The following is a 22,115-nucleotide window of genomic DNA, read 5'->3' on the forward strand; positions in this document are numbered from 1 at the left end:
CAAGTGCATACAGTTTAGATTTCTGTACATATATCATGATGAGGCCTGCCCTCTGCAGCTCCATTAACACACCTTCGAGTTGTAGTAAAAACAGCAATCAATCTTAATAATTACAGAATAATCAAGGTCTCACCCTTATGTCCTCCTCGCAATCATAACAGGCCTACTGGCAGCATGCTCTGTATCAGACAAGCTAAAAATAGACTCTTTTGACCCCATTCGCAGTCAGTGTGCCAGAAGCTTACTGCATTTCCTATTGCGCTCTGTTAAAAGACGATGATTTTATGTTGGTTGAGTTCAATTGAACACAACATGAGTTCCAGATCAAATTTCCCATCAGAGGTTTTATTGATATCCTTCAAGACAAGACCCCCAGCATTTCCTGCAATCAAGTTTATTCATTCAACATTTCACATTACAAATACTTTAAGCATTCTGTTATAAATATTTAACCGCAAATAATCAAGACTGAACTACCAAAGCACATGTATGACTAAATGATATTTTTCTTTACATATAACTCCATATGGATGTAAAATATAAAAATTAAAACTTTTAAATGACATAGCAAAAAAATTGTTCCTCTTATAAAAATCTATTGATAAATACACCTTCCCATACAGTTATAAACTATGTAAATTTAAATAAGCAGGTACATAGAGAATTTTCTGATATTTTTTCTTATCCTTCTGTAGACATGAAGCACAATATAGTGATTATTAAAACTAGAAAATCTAATAAGTGTACGGATCAAAAACTATAATCAAAATGACAATTATTACATTCCAATTAAAAATATATCAGTAAATGGTTGAAACATTATTCACTTAATATTTACATTGTAGTCACAGTAGCATGAACTCAAGTAGGAAAATATGTGAATACATAAAAGTAAAAACACCTATAATTTCAGTGGTATTTTTTTTTTACTGTATAAATCAGAGAAGGTTTTAATGGCTGAAGGAGAGTTTGTGAGGTGGTGCATGTTGAAAGAAATGGTTTTGCACGTAAGCGGTTATATTAGACGTACACTGTAAAGGTCTCTGGGAAAAAGTATTGCACAGATCTCACTGTCAATTTTTTTGAAAGTGTATATTCAAGTAAACCCTGAATAAATATATGACTAAATCACCCTCTTGTATGCTTCTTTTTGTCAACTAGTAAACACAGTAAAGTGGGGTACGCACAGTTTGTGCATGGGTAAGGTACAGAACACAAAAAGGGTTGAACCAAAACCACTATTTAAAGCAAGTGAAAATAATAATTAAACCCTAACTTGTTAATTTAGCTCATGCGTACCTAATGAATACATTAACCTTGTTGCCTCTCAGAATTATACATAACAGTAAACATTGATATTTCAATATGGAACATTCATCATTGTGATACAAGGTGCATCCTAACATTTCTCTAATTTACATCGTTAATTATTTTATTTTCTACAGCCAATAATGAGGGAGGTATCATCATTCTCATAACTGATAGAGGGTAGGTACTGGATAGGTATATATTTCTACATGTACCACACATTTTAAGGAATTTGTGTCATGCTAGATTCAATATTTACTTTGTCCATTAAGATAGAAAAGAACACTGTTTGCATTTTGCAAATATTAGATATTAGTTTCAACAATACAGTCACCTATATACCTATATATGTGACAATCTAGGTATTTCAGAACGTAAAGACATAAAAACCTAAACAAAATTATATTAGCTTTTTTTCTTTTCCTTAAGGTATGCTTGCATCATAACCAGATCTCTTAGTAACAAAAGGTACAAAATCTATATTCAACAAGTGAAAAAAAAAGTTATCACAAAAGGACTTTCCATTTGTGGAAAAAAGTGATTTGAAAAACAATATTTAGAAAAGTAGTGCATAATGGTTTTACGTCCATGACAAAATAATTAGCTATAAAACACAGTACAAAAATCAGCAGACCATGTAAAAAATAATATTCGTTTTTCAAATTCTTTGAAATGTGCTCAGCTACTGCAATGCTCAGTTAGAACACCAATTAACCCATGGCAAAACCCATGCAGTAAAACACTATCAATGCAACACATGGTAATTCCTCATTAGCAAATACTACAACATTGAGTTAGCTTTTAGCACAAAATCCCTGACAAATGAGCCAAAGTTACTGCCATAACCATTACAAGAATCATAAATACTTGTGAATAGAATTAGATATATTGTTTTAATCCATTAAACCAATTATGTTTTTAAGCTTTCTATCCACTGTATCATAGACAGTAGGACATCTCTAAGGCTCATCTTTGGTTTGCCGGACCAAAAACCTGTGTATCAAGCACAACAAACAGTCACATCCTGTATTATCGCTGCCTCTCTGCTGTTGTCCTTTAGCCTGCCTTAAGTCTTATGCTTGATTAAATAAGTAACTTCAATGTAGTTTAATAGTAATCTTTATAGAACGATTCAGGATTGGGATCCTGAATCTTACAGTGTCTTGAGCATTGTTAGGATTAGAACCTCTAAAAGATTTTAATAACTGCATCTTTTTTCTTTTCTTTTTCTTTTTTTGGCTAAATCACAAAGATTTGCCTTACATGTGAGAACCGGTCCATATAATCCATTCCAGAATAGGTTGCTATCTCTTGTTAGTCGTTACTGTGTATTTTGTTGAAAGGAGTAACTATGATTCCACATTTGCCATGCAACCATTTAAGATTAGTCAGTGAAACAGCAAACCTCAACATTAAAGTCATATAAATGAGGCTTGAACCCTTACATTTCCAGCCTCTGTGTGTATAGCCTTCAACAGATTCAAGTGAAAATGTGACCCATTACAAACAGAAGATGATGCTCCAAGAGAATAAAGATAGAACAGTAATTCAAGTCAGGCTAAACATCTATATTTTTTAAATCTAATGCATTCAAGTCTTCATGCGCACCAATGTAGCTTTTCAACAAAAATCAGGATTACACCATTTTCTTTTAGCATTCTCTTCTGCAAAAAAACTTAAAAACTTAAGAATAAATACAATTTTAGACTTAAAAAAGAACTCTAAATAAAAAGGACTTAGCAAAATGAAAAGTGCATGTATACGGATAGCACAGCCTTGGCCTCCCAGATCAGTTCCAGCGGAAGGAGATGTGGCGAGGCCGGTCTCCTCCCTCCTTCACTAGAGGCTTGTGAAACTCCCGTCCGGCACGTGAGTGAATGGCTGCCCAGCAGTATTCACAGTAGTACTGAAGACAAGTGACATTAGCACAGAAGAACGGAGCAAACTTGCCCCCACAACGCGTGCCCTGACACTCATCACACAGCTGGTCATCCAGTACATATGGCTTCACTTCCACCTGGGAAAGGTAGACACTTTTAGCTTAGCACATGCAAAAGTAGGCTGGCCTTGACCATTAAGAACAAAAGAATTAGGACAAGAAACCATTTAAACAAATAAGGCAAAGAGCCCGACATTGCAGTATACAGTAGATCAGATCTCCATTATCTTTTCTAGAGGCTTACTTTCTTTCTACACTGCAAGGAACACAAAACTAAACCACTTAACGGTTTATTTAAATGTGACCCGTGCTGGCAAAATGAATTGCAATGTGCACATTTTCAAAAATTAGTTCGTTACTTTCAAATTCTCTAATAAAAAAAAACCTTCAAAATGATTACAGAGTTAGCAAAGCCAATTTTGAGCATAACATTTTTAGTTCAAAACAAAAATCCCTGGTAATAACACCAAATTTGACATTCACCAAGTCAACACCAAATTAAAATCCCCAAATTATTTTTGTGAAAACCTCAAAAAAAAAGAAAAAAAAAAAGCCATTTTTCACTTGTTTGGCCTGGAGCTCGAAATGATCCCATGCGCATTCCCGACTCATTTTCCCAGCACGGGTCACAAAGAGAGTAAGGGACCAGACATAAACTCTTTCAAAAGGGACTGGCTAAAGAACTTCCTGCGCAAAAACTAGACAGTTCACAAGAAAATCATGCAGTCAGAGGGCCATATAAAATGTCTGCCGGCCAGCAGTTGAAGAGTCCTGCAGTACATGGTGCTGACATTTGATATATGGAAGAGCTAAAGAACTTTGTTCAGCAAAGCAAAATGAGCTTGACTATATCAGTTTGCATATACATTGCTTAAATCTCCAACCCCCACTCACCCGTTTATCGATCTCTCCGTGTTGCAGCTGCACAAAGCGAGCGCTAATAGCAGCAATGTAACTCTGTTGATTGGAGAAGGCCACCCGTCCAGCCCCTTTAGGATACTTCAGCTCAGGGTCAGTGTCAATGCCAGCATAACACACCCCGCCGTACAGTCTGTCCATAATCATTGCGAGCTCCACTGTCATGGGGCAACACATCAATAAAAATGAATAAATAAATAAAAACCAAAAAGAAATAAATGTAAAAAGGCCTCCCAAAAACATAAGTGCATAATCGTACTGTAACATGGTTTTATTCTGTAGCACCAAGACTGTATTTGAGTAAAATGTACTACATGATTGATACAAAATCTACAAAAACCTTATTTTATTTACAGTGACAAGTAGAAAAAGATTTGTGGGATTATCTGAAAGCCAAACAAACCAGCTCGTAGAGGTCGTGGAACACCCCCAACAAAGATAGTTTTCCTGGGGTCAAGGGGCTGAGAGCCATCCATCACAAAATCACTGTCGTTCAAATTCCAGGGTCGTATCTGGACCTAAAGATGCACAATAAATACCACTTTGTTTCTACGAAATTCCACTGGTATCAGTAACAATGGAGCAGGTTACAACTTTCAGGTGAATATTTAACTGTAAAATGCTCTACTAATTTTTCATGACTTGCATAAGAGCATAAAGGGGTCATGAATTGAGAAACCAACTTTCCTTGAGCTTTTGATATATAAAAGGTCATGGTAATATAAGAATATCCTGTAAGTTTCAGAGCTGAAAAATTCCAAAATAGTCAAAGTAAAGCTTTTATTGACACCAGGCCCAGCAAACGATCGATCTGCAAATGTGCGCTCCGTGACGTTAGAGAGCAGCAAAACACAGCCTTAAGACAGAAGCACGATTCTGTAGCCCCACCCACCGACTCGTGTCTGACATAGATAAATAACATAGGCCTACGTGGAGCTAAACTGGATCGAACTTACAAGCAATAAACGCAGCATAAAATTCATTCGGATTCCAATATTAGGAATGCATGGTTGAACTTTATTTTTAAAGGGTAACTTCAGTGATTTAGCATTAGGCTTTGTATCAGTAGAAACCTGGTAGTATATTCAAATTATGGTACTTTCCCCCCTCATATCCCCCTGAGACGAGAGAATAATACATTTTATTTCTGGAAAGATTTTTTGGCCAGAGGCTAAAGACTACAGTTACTAGATGGAGCTGTTTTGCATGTTATCAACCCGTCCTTAGGGGAGAGATCTCACGCTCAGAATGTAAGACACAGACGGCTGCACGGACAATCATAATAACAGAGCGCGGTGCAGAGTAAAGCGAGTGTTTCAACTTTTCAATTAATTCCTGTGATAGTTTAGCTTCTATATGCGATCTGAAAACATGCCAGACTGGCGCTTAACGTTACCTCAGCTCTGCTCAGCTCTTCGTGAGGAATGAAATCTGACACTACTGCGTCTGTGCCGTGACTTTCGTTCGGCTCACTCAGACTTTATTGAAAAGACACGTTCAGTTTTTAATTGTAGTGTTTATTCTCTAACTGAACAAAATGATTGCATTTCTATGAAGATCAAAACGACAGTGTACGGAGTGGCCTCGTAGGGCAGCGCAGCAAGTGCATTCTGGGAGTTGTTGTCTTTCATCCACAGGTCTTTTCCCAGTCTAGTAGGCACCAAATTCAAAAATTATTTCACATTTCTACTGCATAAATGAACCAGTTTAAATAAAAAGCTTAAATGCTAAATCACTGAAGATACCCTTTAATGAAGTTCCAGCTCACATGGGTAAGACTTTGTGTGTTTGTTCACTTAATTTCACTGTGGATTCGTTTGGTTCATGGTCCTGCGATTCGGGATCAGACTCGAACATGTATGAGCCAGGGCTCCCAAAGCCTGTGTCCCGGGGTTGTGTTTTCAAGTCGGGCTACCAAAATGTATCACTGCCTGCCGACGGGCTATCTTAAAAAGTGAAAAAGTGTGTTTGCGTGTGTGTGTTTGTGGTTATATACACAGATCGGGCCGGCCAAGTAATAAAAAAAAAAAAGAATAAAACATTCCTATTAATTGCTGGTGGATTGAGAGATAAATCAAGGCCTGCGAATGTGGGCGAATCATTCCGGTTGCCGTTTTCAAAACAAATCCCACATGTACTGACGAGTCGAAGCTCATTATAATACGCAAAACTTATCCAATCATAGCAGTGGGCGTTTACCTCCAAGTCTTCAATGCGGCACACCCACACAGAGTGATTGAAGAGCTAGGCTCAAAACCAGGGTAGAAAATACCCTATTACTTATTCATTATGATGTTTCTGAATGTAAAAACCATGCATCATAAGTTGACCTCAGACAACAGAATACATTTATTTATTTATTTTTTTAAAGCCAGTTCATGACCCCTTTAAAAAGAAAAAAAAACAAAAGAAAAACAAACAGCACACCATACAGCCTTTTCATGAGTTTGCCTTCCCATCCAGTCCTAATGGCTAATGGTAAACTAATTTGGCTAGCTGTCTTCAAAGTAAGCTTGAACCCGAGGCTCGACTCGAGCTCCCATAATGGTACTATGTACAGGAAGAATTAGAGAAAATGAGGAGGAAAAGGGGAGGCGGAAGCATGCCGGACGAATTGTCACTAGGATGGCGCAATGACTGCTGCTTATATACATTTTTAATGAAGATTGACAGGACTGAATGATTAGCCTCCTCATGAACCTACAATAGGAACTTCATTTAATATCTTACTGGTTTGTCTTTGATTGTAGGGCTAGAGACACAGAGATAGAGCTTCCCATCCTCTTCCATACAGGCGTCAATCAGTGCCTGGACTGAGCTCTCGTCTTGAAACAGGAGGAAGGCATAACCTGGAAGACAACAGGTTCACTTAAGGTATGCATGCAAGAATCAAACAGCAATCACTTTCTGTAACCTACACCTGTAGCCTTTGCTTGATATTCATCTTGAGCTTGGATTTAAACAATGGTTTGTATCTACGCTCCCACATAGGATTACAGAATTAATAAGCTAAAACGAGAGAAGCTGATGTTTGCATGACTCATTTCTTAATAAATATCCTTGCAAATGACTCTGAAACTCACCTTTCGGTGGAAAATAAGATTTGCTTTCTGCTTTGTGAGGCCAGTCCACAAACAAATGTCCAAAGCGTCGGAAACTGGCAGTGATCTCATCTGAAATTGTATACACAATACATATGACATGTTAGTTGCGGTTGTTGCACATTTAATAAAATATATTTAAAAAAAAAAAACGAGCTTCTTATCCCTTATTACCTTCATCTATGTCCGGAGGTAGACCACCAACAAAGACCTTGCGAGAATATCGCTCAATGCGTTCACCATTCTGGTGAGGGAAACCGTGTGGTGAGCCCAATCCACTCAGACTCTGATCAGACCGCTCATCCTCTCCGTAATTCCGCTCATCCTCCATGGGAAACAACGATGAGTGACCTGTCACACAATAGCCCCAAAAGCAATTTAGTGGAACTGATACTGAAGTCACCTAACAAACTTTTAGATGTATAGAAAAGCTGCTGTAAATCGTGAAGAGAAGCAATAAACAGGGTTCCTACGCAGTTTGGAAAAGTATGGAATTTGCTTTGAGTAATTTACTGGTCTGGAAAAGTATGATTTCCCTTACTCAGTTTTCTGAAATAGAAAAAAAATACATTTATCATAAAAGCAGAGTGATTTCATAGCAAAAGTTAAGTGATGGTTTAGTTATTGTGAAACATGTCTGAATGGATTCAAGGTGCGCATTTTCATTGCGCAAAGTTGCTTGTCTTCACCAGAAGTGAGTCTCTTTTGAACTTCTCTAAATGAATGTGCATGTGCCACTTGAACCAGCAACAGATTAAAGGGCACACCATCATTTAATTTAGACTGTACTTTCCTGTTTGGTGATCATTCAACATCAAAGCTCGATCAGTATCAAATATACAGTATATCAGGATCAGTATCAAACCCATGTGTCAGAGGTAAACATATACAGCAGGGATGTGATTTTTCCCCATTTACATGGATTTCCATATTTTCCGACCTGGAAAGTGTGACCTACGTGAAATTGAAATCGCAAAAGAGACCTTAAACTATTACTAAAACAGCAAAAAAAATTCATTTTCTAATACATTTATTTCATGCACGGATTGTTTCTGACAGCACTGCAAAAGCTCACGCTGCACCATGTTAGCCAGGGTTTAAAGTACCAAATGAGAGTTTAAAAAAAAAAATTCTCACGTTACTCACCAGTTGCCTGGTAACTTTATAAATTTTGACAATGCATGATTGTGAGAATGTAATACGGCTTGGTGCAGTCATCCAATCGCAAAGGATGTAATGTAATTGTATGAGTAAAAGAGTAAAGACAAAGTGCAGTACTGTGTTCATTTCACAATAAATGCTACTCTGCAAGTGCTGTGTGTTAGAGTAATTTAAAATTTGCATTTGGGAATGGAACATACGAAAACCATCTACCCAAAGCCATAATGTCAACAAAGAGAAGCATTAAGCTCTCCCCGCGGGTTTTCGCCAAAAAAAAACCTCAAAAGGTTTAACATTTGAAAGCAAAGAAATCAGGACAACCTTAAATATTACTATTGTAATTTTACAGTTGTTCTATAAAATAAAACAATGATAATACTAATTATTTGTATTATTGTTAATGATAAAAACAAATAATACTAATAACTATTAAATTAATACATCTATAACATTATTAATATAATATAGTATTGTTATTATGATTATTAAATACATGATTTACAGTACAATAGTAATTTATGTTAAATATGTTCAAGGTTTGGAAATTTGAGTATGGAATTTAGAAATTGAAAATTGGTTGGAACCCTAAATTAACACACACCTTCATTTGAAAACAATGAGAGATCAAAGTTTCTAAACACAACTGAGCACAGAAACCTTGCCAGGCAACCAACACAATTTAACACAAAGGCATGCTGTAACTTGAAAAGAAATCACATGAACCAACGGACAAAGTATAAATACACTTCCAAGATCTTTACCTCGTCGCCTCCCGTAATTCCTTGCTGCATGTGAAATAAGACAGAAAAAACTTGAGCAAAGACTATTGCAATATGATGCTATAGATCTAAAACACCACTGGTAAAAATGGATGATATTTGTATTAAAATGCACAATAGCACATACAGTTAGTAGATGCAAGTCCACAGGTATTGGAAAGCATAAGGTAGCCTACATCACTGAGATAAAGCAAACGCTGAGAGATCATTTGGTTCACCACATTTGTGGTTTTCAAATATATAATTAATTAAATCCTATATTAAGATTTATAAAATGTTGAACTTCATCTTGATTTGAAAAAAGTACCATAAATTATGCAACCAAACAAGTTCTGTACAAAATCAACATGTCAAAGTTTCCAGTGTTTGTCCTAGATTAGCCTTCAAATCCGGAAGGGAACTTGGGTGATATATTGGGAGAGCGTCTCCATGTCCCGTATTTCAACCTATTCTGTGTCTGTGCTTTCTAAAACACTCATCCTATGGCTACAATAAATCACAAATCGCTAACAGATTCCACAACTAAACTTAGAACTGGGTTGTGCATGTGGGTTACTTGAACGCAGGAAAACGTTAGTATGGGGGACGGTTTATATTTGTCATATCGATTATGACAAGTATGGAAATAAGAGATACATATTTTTGACTTTGGTTGGGGAATACAAATTTGGAGTTTTTGGGAAATCAAACATTATAATACAGCAGATATGATACAAAAAGAAAAATCATATTGCAGACCTGATGCAACATACACACTGAGGCAGGAAACATGGTTGCATACACTGAAACTACGGAGTGTTTGAGATGAGATTACAACATACTGGTCAGTAAATCCAGATTTTAATAAAACTCAACAGATTTTAAACCCATAATATCAAAAGGGCATAAAACAGCATGCATGATGCCAATATAAGAATCAAAGCTAAGTAAACTAAGGCTATACTTGGTTATTTTGGACAATAATCTGTAAAATACATTTCAATTCATAACCACACTTTTAAATATGATATATTAAGTGTTTGCTATGAATAACAGACAAATATAAAGTATAAACTAAGGACCAGTATAAACAAATATCAAGTATAAACTAGATAATTGATTTTATCTAGGCCTAAAAATTCTAAATGATTAATCATCAAATTTAGTGATTTTTACTAGATACTCAATATAGTCTTTCAGGCTCATATGAGACAGGATCTGCAATGATGGCAGTGAGTAATGTACCTTTTAAGGAATCCTGCTCAGCTCTCATGATGTCGATCAGAGAGTTCTCTAGAGAGTGCATGCTGAAACCATCAAAGGACCGACTGCGCTCCTGCAAAAACGACAAAGGAAACGTGATTAGACCCTGTCATTCTGTCTTAAAAGTAATAAATGGATTTTACAAAATAATGCAGACAAAGTTCTGCGATATCAACAGTTTCTGAAACTCCTGCTGGCACGTTCACATAATTTTGTTTTGAAAAATGCATATGATTTATGTCATGCCACCCATGTAAACATACAGCTATGGCCATTAACATACAGAGACTGACACCGTTGGGTGTGTACACCAATAGTGCCATTAGATCAATGGGTATAGATCTAAAGAAAAGTCCTTCTCTGTGTAACAAATCTGCTTACTTGCAAAAGAACCCATGTTTTGCAATTCAAAAATGTACATGGCGTCTGTAGTCACCTGATTTAGCCTGGATTGACCACAAACACTTATTTTGATGAAATGCACTATAACCCTTGGGTGTTTTAGCACAACAACCCTGTGCTTACCAACAGAGAAAGCCTTACAAACAATACAAGGTTTGTTCTTGGTATTAGGCTACAAACTGAACAGGGAAGGACACACTGAGCATGTGAAACAGTGAGTGTTTACACAGTTACCACTGTGTTTAAAACAACAACATACAGTTCAGACTCACTGGTAACAGGTAAAAAATACAGTTGCCTCAAATAATAGCCAAATTGTGTTATAAATAGTCAAATTTGGCATTGGTATCAAATCATCTGTTGGTCTTCCATGGTTACTAAATCACAGAAAAAAAATGAAATCCCTAATATTTATGAATGTTAATATCATGATAATCGTGTTGACATAAGTGGCTAAATTAGTATCAGACTTTCCAGTTCCCCTCCCGTTGTCCTGTGCCATCCTCTGATTTTGACTCACTCATCCATGTCTTTTTATATCATTGACCATCACAGCTTGCAGAAGTGGAACGACAGAACTGCATTACTCATCTAAGCTTTGATCTATCACATTTATCTAACAAACAGGCCACATGAGTGCTTTGTCACAATCAGATTAGATTAGGCCAAAGGGAGGAAATTCAGAAAGAAGGGGGAAAAAAAGGTCATCTCATCCTCAATACACACATCTTTGCTACCATATTACCTCTAAACATGTTCCTCCATCAAAATCATCAATAGCTAACAATTAAGAGAGAGACAAAGCTTTAGTTACCTGAAATGGAAAGATGCTATCATTGCGATTTATGGTATCCTCCATCCAGGGTTTAGTGTTGAAGCCGGAATTGTTGCGGGGATACTTTTGTGTTGGTGTCTGGTTATTTGGGAAAGACTTCTTTAAAGGCGAAATCGAGTTGAGGGGATTGACCCCTCCATTCAGCCCTCTTCTATACTCCCGTCCCTGAGAGCTTCCCCAGCCTCCATATCCTCCACCTGGGCTCCATGAAGTTGAAGACGGGGTGGAAGAGGGGCTCTGATAGCTTCCCCAAGGTGATGGAGGCTTGCTCAGGTTATTCCCCAAATGGGGCAACTGGTTGAAAGCAGCGCTGCGGTGGGAAAAGGGAGGCGGATGGGGGCTGGGCGAGGACCTGCGGTGCTGATTATGAGGGTGCTGGAAGTGAGGATGATGAGATGGATGGTGCTGAGATAGAGGCCCTATCTGGTGGGAGAAATTCCCCCCGAATCCTGTATTGGTGTGATGAGAGAAACTTTGAAATAGCAGCGGAGGAGGAGCATTGTTAGTAGTAGCAGCTTGATTGAAAAAGCCAACCTCTTCAATCAAGGTGGAGGGGTTAGGGGGCATAGCAGTGGACCAGCTGCTGAAGCCAGTAAGGGACGATGAAGAAGAGCTACTGGACTGTGCTAAAGTACCAATGCCAGACGTCTCCTGATAGTCAAAGCCTGATAACACTGGAGATTCAAGCCGCAGCGCCTCTTTGCCGTTACCATTCTCCATGGTCCCTTTCTCCAGCTGATTCTCCTCTGGCATGGTGTTGTCCAAATCTGATATGATTCCTGGTGCTTCTTGGTGACCTGGCGTGGACAGCGTCTGCTTGTCCTGTCCATCCTGACTCTCCAGTTGCGGCTGCGAAGCCTTGGACGTCTCAGACTCCAAAATATCATCTTGCATGTTAGAGTGGGTCGTCACAGCTGGGAAGAGCCAAGCAGACCCAACACTTCCACCATTGGTAGAGTTGTTGTTGCTGATGAAAGCTGGAGGGCTTGGAGGAGCGGTCTGGTGGTGGACCGTATGCTGCAGGTGTGGATGGATTCTTACAGGGAAAACTGATTTGTTTGCGGCGTTGTTTTTAACCAGAAAGCCGTAATCCCCCATTTATGTAGCTTAATCGAGTAAATCTTCACTTGCGTGTAATTCCCTCAGTTTCTCTTAATACCCTTGTGTGTGTGAGAGAGAGAGAGATGAGAAATATTTAGAATACTAAACAGCTAATGAGTCACATCTTCCAGTATAACAATGATATCTAACCTGTATACAATGATTCATACATGCATTTTCTGTTTTGTTTTTTTATTACACATACGACCTTTGCCGTCATTCAGTCACACACAGTCGGCTACTGTTCTATCAAGGATTTATGCAGTTTTTAGTTTTTTTTAATCGAAATGAAATTAAGAGGAAAAGACGCTGCAACGAGAAACGCCATGCAGTGCAATGTTGATTTAATCGACATTTCTTCCATCAAAACGGGGTCGTCTCTTTAAACATCACGACAAGTCATCATGACACAGGCCACCTTATCTAATAATTCAGCACGGCCGCTGATGGAGGATTTTCACGCACGCATTTTAAAGCATTGTCATCGCAAAATGTTTCAAGAAAATGCAATTGACCTACCGGCGTTCTTCCTTATTTCAGCAATGACCTCCTCGCTCTCAACCATTTAAATACAGGAAAATGTTGATGACGTTTCAGTCTATGTGCGATAGAGGTAGTGTCCCCCCTCGGTCCAAATTTTACCTTATAAATGCTCAAATTTACATTGACACGTCGATTAAATCCCACGGTTGTGATGCCAAACGTCACTCGGCGAATTTCTGGTACATTTGCTTCATAAGCAACGCTAAATGACTTCAGATCCCGCAATGCAAACGACAGCGTTCGTGTTCTGGTTTCTTAATGACACCGTGCATCGCAGTCGGCGTTATAATAAAAGACAGCGGGTTAAAAACGATCACGCGTCCTCGTCGGGCAACCATTTACACTCGACACATTTTGGCTGTTTTTGCTATAAGAATTTTCAGAATCCACACTGAGAATGATACAGGGTTTCTTACGTTTCCAAGTTGCAAGGACGTGCTGCAGATGACCATGGTTTGTGAGTGTTGCAACCGACCAACCAATCCAGTTGAACTTCCGTCTTTAACCCCGCCCTTGTATAGTAGAATCTCCGCCCAGGATTGAGCAAACGCGGCCTTTGATTGGCCCCGAGAATCCCAACCACACCTCTTTCTCAGCCAGTTACCTTCTATCGCCGATAGAAGGGTGACTGTACCTGCCCTGAATGTAAATACATTATAGAACCGGCTTTGAAATGTTTAAATATTTGCTGTCTATCGACACTGGGCATATTTCTCTAAACAATAAAATATATAGGCTAACAATAAATTATGAAAAGGGGTGTCAAAATTGTACCTTTAGGGGTAGGCTACAACAGTCACTGTGGCAGTCCCATTAATCTTAACCCTTATCTCTGTAGCTTTTTATTACCCCTAAAAGGTGCATATTAGTAACTTAGAGTACAAATACGTACCTTAAGGTACTACTATGAACCTATTTGTGGTAAAAAAATGAATTAAAAAAAATTGCTTTTAAGGGTACTGCCCCAGTAACAAGCTGTTGTACTCCTAAAGGTACAATCTTGACACCCTTTTTCTCTGTGTTTACATAATATAATTAATTTACAGAGTTCCTGTAATGAACCAACATATCTATTAATGAAAAAGCAGCTTCTTTGTAATCATTATACGTGTTGTCACATATAACAAAGCAACGCCAGTTGACAGAGATATATGAGATTTATATGAATTTTTCTGAGTTTATATGAGCATTTTCTTGGTCTGGAAAACATATGCTTCAGGCATGTTTGACAGGATGAATAATAAAAATTTCCTATCAGGTTTGAAGGAGAAATATTGGATGATGGTAGATTGTTTTTGTTCACATTCATTCAGTCTGCACACTGCTTTTACTAATGGGCAGACACCGTCTATATCTTTTTAATGATGGGTTTAGAGGCTCAGGGATGCCTTCAGTAGGCCAGTTCTAGTGCTCACTGCAGCCTGCAATCCCATTAAAGTAAGCTGCTACTATTTTCAGCCTGTAATCGAGTTTTAGCGCTTGACTATTCATGCCTGGACCAGATCAAAATCAATCCATTTCTCTGCAGCACTGGATTAAAATTTGTGTGACATCCTTTGGATGCATCTGTCTCAAGTAATTCGTTTTTGTGTAGCTATACGTCAAGTTTAGTGTTTGAACAGTTTATATTTCTGATGATTTATGTGAGGGAGAACTGAGCTTCGGTCTGTGTACTGAGATGGGAATAGATCAAATCAACCTTTTAAGCTTTGTCTAAATTTAACCATGTCTATGCAGGGTTAGCATATGTAGCTCATGTTAACCTAAAATAAAAAGAAACACGTTCCAGAGAGTTTCCATAAATGATTACTTTAAGAATTTATTATAAAATGGGTTCAATTTAATTACGTATACCTTAACATTCACAGAATGTAAGTGTTTAATAAATAGCACATGCAGATATGTTGATGAAATATTACCGAGAATAATTCCTCTTTCATACCACATATTAAAAAAGCAGCCATAAATGAATCAGCCGTGTTTAAAATGCATCCGTCATTGACATCACTCACTTTCTGTTTCCCAGAAAACAGGCAGAGCTGGGACCTGAATAACCATTTGTGGTCTTTGCTTTCATCAGTCTGTCTGTGGGTCTGTCACAAGATACTGTTCACAAGGTCATCTCGCAGAAGGACAAGTACAGCGAGGGGGCTGCTCAGAGGATTAAAAAGGCAGCTATCTTCACTTGTAGCTCACAATGTTGTTCTGTCTGACACATCTGCGTTGTAGTTGCTTGCTAGACTTCGCCCCGGGTGATGCAATCAGTTTTGCGTTATTTCACATGCCGTTCAACGATTCAAGAAGAGGATGTGTCCTTAATTTCAGCTTTGACATGACTGCAAAAGATTTGCAAGCTTGAGCTACCATAAAAACTACCAAGAGACGTTTCCTGTCAGCTGCTATTGTAACGTTGCAAATCTCAATGCTTGCCGGCATGAATGTTTTTAAAAATAATGCAATTAATATCTCTCCATGGCAACACTGCTGTTGGTTTGAAATGTAGGCTGCGGAGAATAGCGCGCTGTATGCGGTAGCCATCAAGGTGAAAGATGTGAAGAGCATGATTTCATGAATCAAGAATGCCTATTAAATTCCATAAAACGCAAGCTTTGAAAAGCAAAAATGAGCTGTGCTTGGTGGAAGAAGTAAGTTGCGTCATTATAGGACAGTCTGACTAACGCATATAAATCAGAAGGCTGTCTGCATTCATAAGCTCTGCAACCAAATTCCAAAGTTCCCATCTGACTCTCGGCAGATCTTTGCCACATTTTCGGCCCATGATGGGTAAACAGTGAGCCATGTTAGAAGAGGGATCGAGCTACACTTACTGCAGTGTCATAAACCATGTGCAAACACTGCAACAGCTGGGAAAGGACCCCTCCCTCTTGTTCCTCCAATGTTACACTAACAAAACACACACGTATACGCACACTCTCTTCCCTCTCCCTCCCTTTTCTGTCTTTCCTGATGTGTGGCTTAAAGCTAAGCCGATGTCAGTGTATGTACAGGGACAGCTGGGAAGATGACCATGCAATTCAGCAGCATGCAGCCAGTGTGGCTCTCTCTCTCTCTCTCTCTCTCTCTCTCTCTCTCTCTCTCTCTCTCTCTCTCTCTCTCTCTCTCTCTCGCTCTTGCTCTCTCTCCCCTCTTTTGACCTTCCTCAGTTTCTCACATCGATTCCCCTGCAGTCCTTTTTTCAGGTTCTCGGTTTCAATAGAAACCGTCAAGCTCTTGGCCTTAGGTCTCCGTCTCTCTTCTGTTCTTTTTTAAACTGTCCTTTATCTGTGTTAAAGGGGAGAAGCTTTGGTGTTGGTGTGCATTGACTGCTAGCGCTATGTGGCACATGCCCAGGCCATGTGACTAAGGGCTTTGGCCATGTGAGAACTTCTGCTTTGGCCTGGCAGCAGAGAGGAGAGTCACAGCGCAAGAGGATAAACAGTAACACACATAGACACACACACAGACACACTGCAGGAGTACAATGACAGTTTTGTTCTCGCACTGAATAGGCTATCCTCTTCACGAGTCATGCACTGAGCAACAAAGCTCTGTGCATGACAAAAATTCTTCAACTGATATACTTTGTATGAATCCAGCATGTATTTTATTTACCGGAATGCACCAGATGCCTTGAGGCTGTGCAGATATTTACATCCATTCAATTGGTTGTACTGTTGGTTATCTTTCAGCTCATGAATCATTGAAAATATGTCTGAATTCTATCTAGAGGAAAACAACTCTTGGGTTATCAGAATACGCTGAAGATTCACTGTACTCAAATGATCAAGAGCAAATCAGATAATTCAATCAGAAAGTTATAGAGATGAGCATTGATGGGATTTGGGGCCATAAAAGATCAATTTGTAACTGAATGGGCCAGTCAATAACTCTGAAGGGAGGTCAGCGTAGTATTTATTGACCACTGATTCGCTCCCTGTGCCTTGTTGAGAGCATGCAACCTTAGTTTTAAACTAATGTAATGTAATGTACCTCACTGTGTTGCCAATTAGTTTGCTTCTGATTTTGACTTTCCCATTGGTCAGTTCCTTATAAAACAAACGTTCCTTTACAAAAAATAAATGCTTAATTAATTGTTTACTCACATGCAATACAAACAAATAGCTCCAGTTGCAAAGGGTAATTATATCAATCAACCTGGAACGCTTCATTGTCCCTGTGGATGTGCTGTTGAATCTGAGCACTCATTTCCTCTTGAAGGTCTAATCAATGGAGACAGGCCACTTTTCTATTCTTTACACCTGAGTGGGTTTCTCAGACTTCAGGCAAGAAGCTAACACGGCAGTGTTTTACATCTAAGTCCACTTTAACCCAGGCCAAAGTATTAAACCCTGCAGAGAGCGCATGTTAGATGACACAGCATACTGAAAAAGCGATAATCCATCTGTCTGTGTGAATGTTTTAAGGAAGTGAAAAGGAAAGTGAGAGACATGATGTACTGTTTCAGCCTGCCTTTGAAAGTGCTGATATTGTCTAATTTCATTCAAATGGAACGCAATGATTTCTGAGCCACACACCTAAGCCTGAGGCTCCCAAACTGGCTTGCGTTCCTATGATTTTCCAGTCTTGCTACGACTAGAGTGTGCTTGTGGCCTCCTTTCACTTTTGGTAGGACGTAGTGCAGAGGGAGAGAGAGAGAAAAACTGGGTTTGAATACATGCACACTCAGCAAATTTTGGATTGAGAGGTAACATGCACATGCATGATACTGATATGAGAAGTCCTCCAAAAACCATGAATACAAACTGGTTTCCATTTAAACTAAACTTGCAAACTATGGAAATACATATTTTTAAAAACATTCTTAATATAAGAAATATGGTAACATTTTCTGACATACATTTTTATATTATAATGTTTATTATTCCTCAGCTATTGGTGGAAAACCAACACCCAGACACACATGCACGTGGTTTTTTTTGGCCAACGACGACATGCAGACTAAAGGAGCATAAGCCAGACAGCGTGTGCTGTATTATCAGGGTTGAGTGCGTGAACAGAACAGAAATAGCTCAATGGAAGCACTGCTCTCTGCTTTTGTCTGCAGATTACACCTGCAGGAGCACTCGTAATGTGTGAGAACTGATTATACACACTCACATACACTAATGTGGCACACGTATGGCCATATAGATTTATGACTGCAAACAAAAACAACTATAAACCAAGATTCTATAAACCTGGACTTCAAACTCAGATTTGAGTCTATGCCCCCAGAAATGTCTCCTATTTTGCATGTGTGTTTGTGCATAATCTTCTGTGTTTAAGTGCTTGGCTCGGTCAAAGGTCTTGAATTGATCTTGTCAAGAACTGGTTTTGACCTGCCAAGATCTGGGCTTTTATGCATGCTCAAAATGAAAATAAATAGTAAGTAAACATACAAACACAATTAGCTTGGGTATTTCTGAACCTTTGACCCTCAGATCTGCGAACAATGGGATTTCAGCTGCTGTCAGCTTTATCTCTAAACCACCTTCATTATTCATCAGACCCTCGTAATCACTTATTCATGGACCACGTAGATCCTGGGAGCTTTAGTTTCTCTCTCTGAAAGGCCTTTGATTTATAATGTGTGTCCTTACCTCTTTGTGTTTTACTTAGCAAAACCTATGCGTTGCTGTGTCAGGATGTTTGTGTTCTTTAAAGGAGAGCATGTGGGATCTTCTGTTTTGAAGTTAAAACTGTAAATAGTGGAGTGCGGTAGATGACAATGTCAAACTTTCTTTCATTTCTGAGTTTGTCACGACAGCAATAATCTATATAAATATAGCAAATAACAAATTAAGATTCTATAGGAAAATGTTAAGTTGTAAAATAACATATTTTAATATATTAAGAATAATTATTATATTAAATACGATTCATTTGGTTTTAAAACAATAATAACAATAAATCCAATCATTAAAAAACTTTTACCAATTTTTGGATATAACATGATATAGCTTAGCATGATGTTGAAACAGAACACTGAAAAAAAATAATAATTTGGAAATTGCTGGTAAGTTTGACAAATAATTACAAAGAAAAAAATGTTTTGCTAACACTTTATTCCGATGGTCCACTTTAGACATTCTATTAAGTCAACTACACTGTAAAACTGAATAAGTTAGCAAAACTCAAAACATTAACATCATTTAAGTATTTTGTACTCATACATTTTAATTGTACTTGACTTAAAATATTTTAGTAAACTTAAAAGGATCATGTAATCTCAACTTAACAAATATTTTTAGTAGCTTGGCTAGCTTTAACTAACTAATTCAATAAATGCTACCTTGCTAATTGGTAACATAATGCCTTTATAGCAATAGCATAGCATAGCACTTACTGAATGAGTACAGCAATATAAAATATTTAATATATATATATATATATATCTGTTCTCAGACTAAGCTCATGCTCCAATTATCACCATAATGGTATCCCCATTTAATTTGATTGAACTAATTTGTTTAATTTGAGTTGGCTCTACTCAAACCAATTAATTATTTTGAGTGTTAGGGTTTACAGTAATAACAGTCATTAGAGTGTTAGTAGACTACTAGTCTGCTTATCTGCTAACACTTTATTTTGCACCAACAGACATTCTATTGACTATAAGTAACATGCCACTACATGGCAAATTATTCTAACCATAACCCCTTATTCTACACTGTAAAATCGAATTAGTTAGACTTATTAAAAAAATCATGCAAACCAATTGCCTTAATAGGAATATATGTTGTACTGACAAAAGCTTAGTTAGTATAGTTCACTTCTAATAACTAACAAAGAACTATTGTTCAGTCAGGACCACTTAAGTCAAGAATATCATACCATACCAAACTTTTAGTCAAATTTTTATTGGCATATTTTGTGCATAAATTGCATTTGGTGGTATGTCTCAGTTCTAAATTCAAAGCTAAGAGGGAACAGCAGCAGCTTCTGGTGACAACCTCTCATTTTTAACTGAGAGCAGCGTAAATCCCCAATCGAGAACAGAGCATGCATCAATGACAACAGAATGACATTGATTAAGTTAAACACAAGTTTATGGAGGAGCTGGGGAGGAGGTGGGTTGCAAAGCAGCATGCTGTGGAAGCGGCCAAGCAGGCAGACTGAACTTAAGCTGCACTTAAGTAAGGCGCACTGTTTGAGAGTTGCCAATTGAGTGCATATAGGAATCGGATCAGCTGATTTGGGCGGGGTTGGAATTTTGCCAATCAGCTGATGTCAGCTGATAGCGGAGCTTGACTTTGTTGCCTGCCTGAACTAATGCAGAATGCTTGACAGAGTTCTTGATAATTTACTCTTGACTTAGTATAGCTACCGTTGTTGTTACCATTGTTGTGTTTTGCATGCTGAATGTTGAAGTCTGTGTGACTCAAGCATGGTCAATTGCAAGATATTGTCACAAATATAGAGGCATTTTATCAACCCAATTTAAAGTTTCACAAGGTCTTTATGACACACGTGTTAGCAATAAAATTGTTGTGGGATTATTCGACTTGAAAAATAGACTAATGATTTAGTTAGAAGTATATAGGAAGAGAATTACAAAAATATAAATGAATTTACAAGTGCCCAACCAAATGGAACACTGATCACCATAATGGGGAGTCCAGACAAAAACATTTTAGGAAAATCAACATCAATTTATGAAGTCAGCTTATGTGATGTTCTTTCAAATTGTTCAGTTGTATTAACAATTCAACATTCAAGATGGCTTTGGGAAATGAGTAAATGCAAGAAAGGGGTGGAAATTAGGGAAATGTCTTTTAAAAATGGCTCTGCCTCAAAAACCCCCTTTTTCCTTGACAAAATGGCATTCAAACCAATCAATTAATCTCAACTTGGGTTATCTGCGTAAACAAGGAATAGTATGTGAATAGTACAGATTACTAGATTTTTACAATTAAGTTAAGACATTAAGTTAACTAAAAAGTGTTAGTTAGAACAACTGTTGGGTTTTACAATGCACTAACCCTAACCTAACAGTCTACTAATGAGAGTTAGTTGACATGAAGTTGCAAAGTTATAGTTTGTAGAATGTGAAAGTGGACTACCAAAATAAAGTGTAACCATATTTTTTTTTTTACAGTGAAGGACAGGGGAAAGAACCAAATAGATCCTTGTCAATGGCAATATGAAATTGTTTCCCTGGAAACCGTGGCATATTGTTAGCCTGGTCTGCTACCTTCGAGCTTAGTCACATACAATTGTAGAACATTGTGTTTAGAATGACATAGATTTTTAATTTGTAGCATAAATGAAGAGATATTTTGAGCAAACCAGGGCAAGTATAAAGCTGCTAGCTCTTGCAGGGAACATCTGTATCCCCAGTGTATCTTTATACAGACGTACACAAGGGAGGGGTGTGCTTTGGAAAGCATGTTTTATTTCACAACTTCTGAAAGCACAGTTGCTGTGGAGAAATGAACGTAACTGTTTCAGATCACTTCAGTTATTTGGGTAGAAAACACTCTACGGTTAATACCTGGTTAATACCTATATATCTCTCTAAAACACATCAACTAGGCATAGGATTAAGGTAAAAGAGTGAGATGATTTACCTGAATGTTTTCCAGACAGCCACCCCATCATTAATAAATCACAACCACATTTCATTCTAAAATGTATACTATCACACAACCTGTATCAGAACTGTGAATCTGTCATGCCTGATGGGACTGTGGCTGCCATAGCAACAGTGTCCCATCGTATCCAGAATGGCGATTGGAGACCAAGACTGATAAGCAGCCAAGCAGCACACAAGCCCTCACTGCAGC

General features: G+C 38.0%; 1 protein-coding gene across 4 annotated transcripts; it reads right to left on the bottom strand.

Moving 5' to 3' along the window:
- Positions 1-331: 331 nt before the first annotated feature.
- Positions 332-13,838, bottom strand: cpeb4a (cytoplasmic polyadenylation element binding protein 4a). Of its 4 annotated transcripts, none has more exons than XM_079839611.1 (10): positions 13,746-13,808; positions 11,665-12,845; positions 10,431-10,521; positions 9,189-9,212; positions 7,441-7,617; positions 7,249-7,338; positions 6,896-7,014; positions 4,569-4,683; positions 4,142-4,323; positions 332-3,325 (listed from the first exon to the last, which is right to left on the bottom strand). In XM_079839611.1, the coding sequence occupies exons 2-10, from the start codon at positions 12,781-12,783 to the stop codon at positions 3,098-3,100; spliced, it is 2,145 nt and encodes a 714-aa protein (XP_079695737.1). In that variant the 5' UTR covers positions 12,784-12,845; positions 13,746-13,808; the 3' UTR covers positions 332-3,097. The 4 variants fall into 4 exon arrangements, with proteins under 4 accessions (XP_079695737.1, XP_079695738.1, XP_079695739.1 ...); XM_079839612.1 differs by having other exon boundaries at positions 13,306-13,797; XM_079839613.1 differs by lacking the exon at positions 9,189-9,212 and having other exon boundaries at positions 13,746-13,838.
- Positions 13,839-22,115: the final 8,277 nt, after the last annotated feature.

The sequence above is a fragment of the Gobio gobio genome (genome assembly GCF_949357685.1).
Source record: "Gobio gobio genome assembly, chromosome: 16".
Taxonomy (NCBI): domain Eukaryota; kingdom Metazoa; phylum Chordata; class Actinopteri; order Cypriniformes; family Gobionidae; genus Gobio; species Gobio gobio.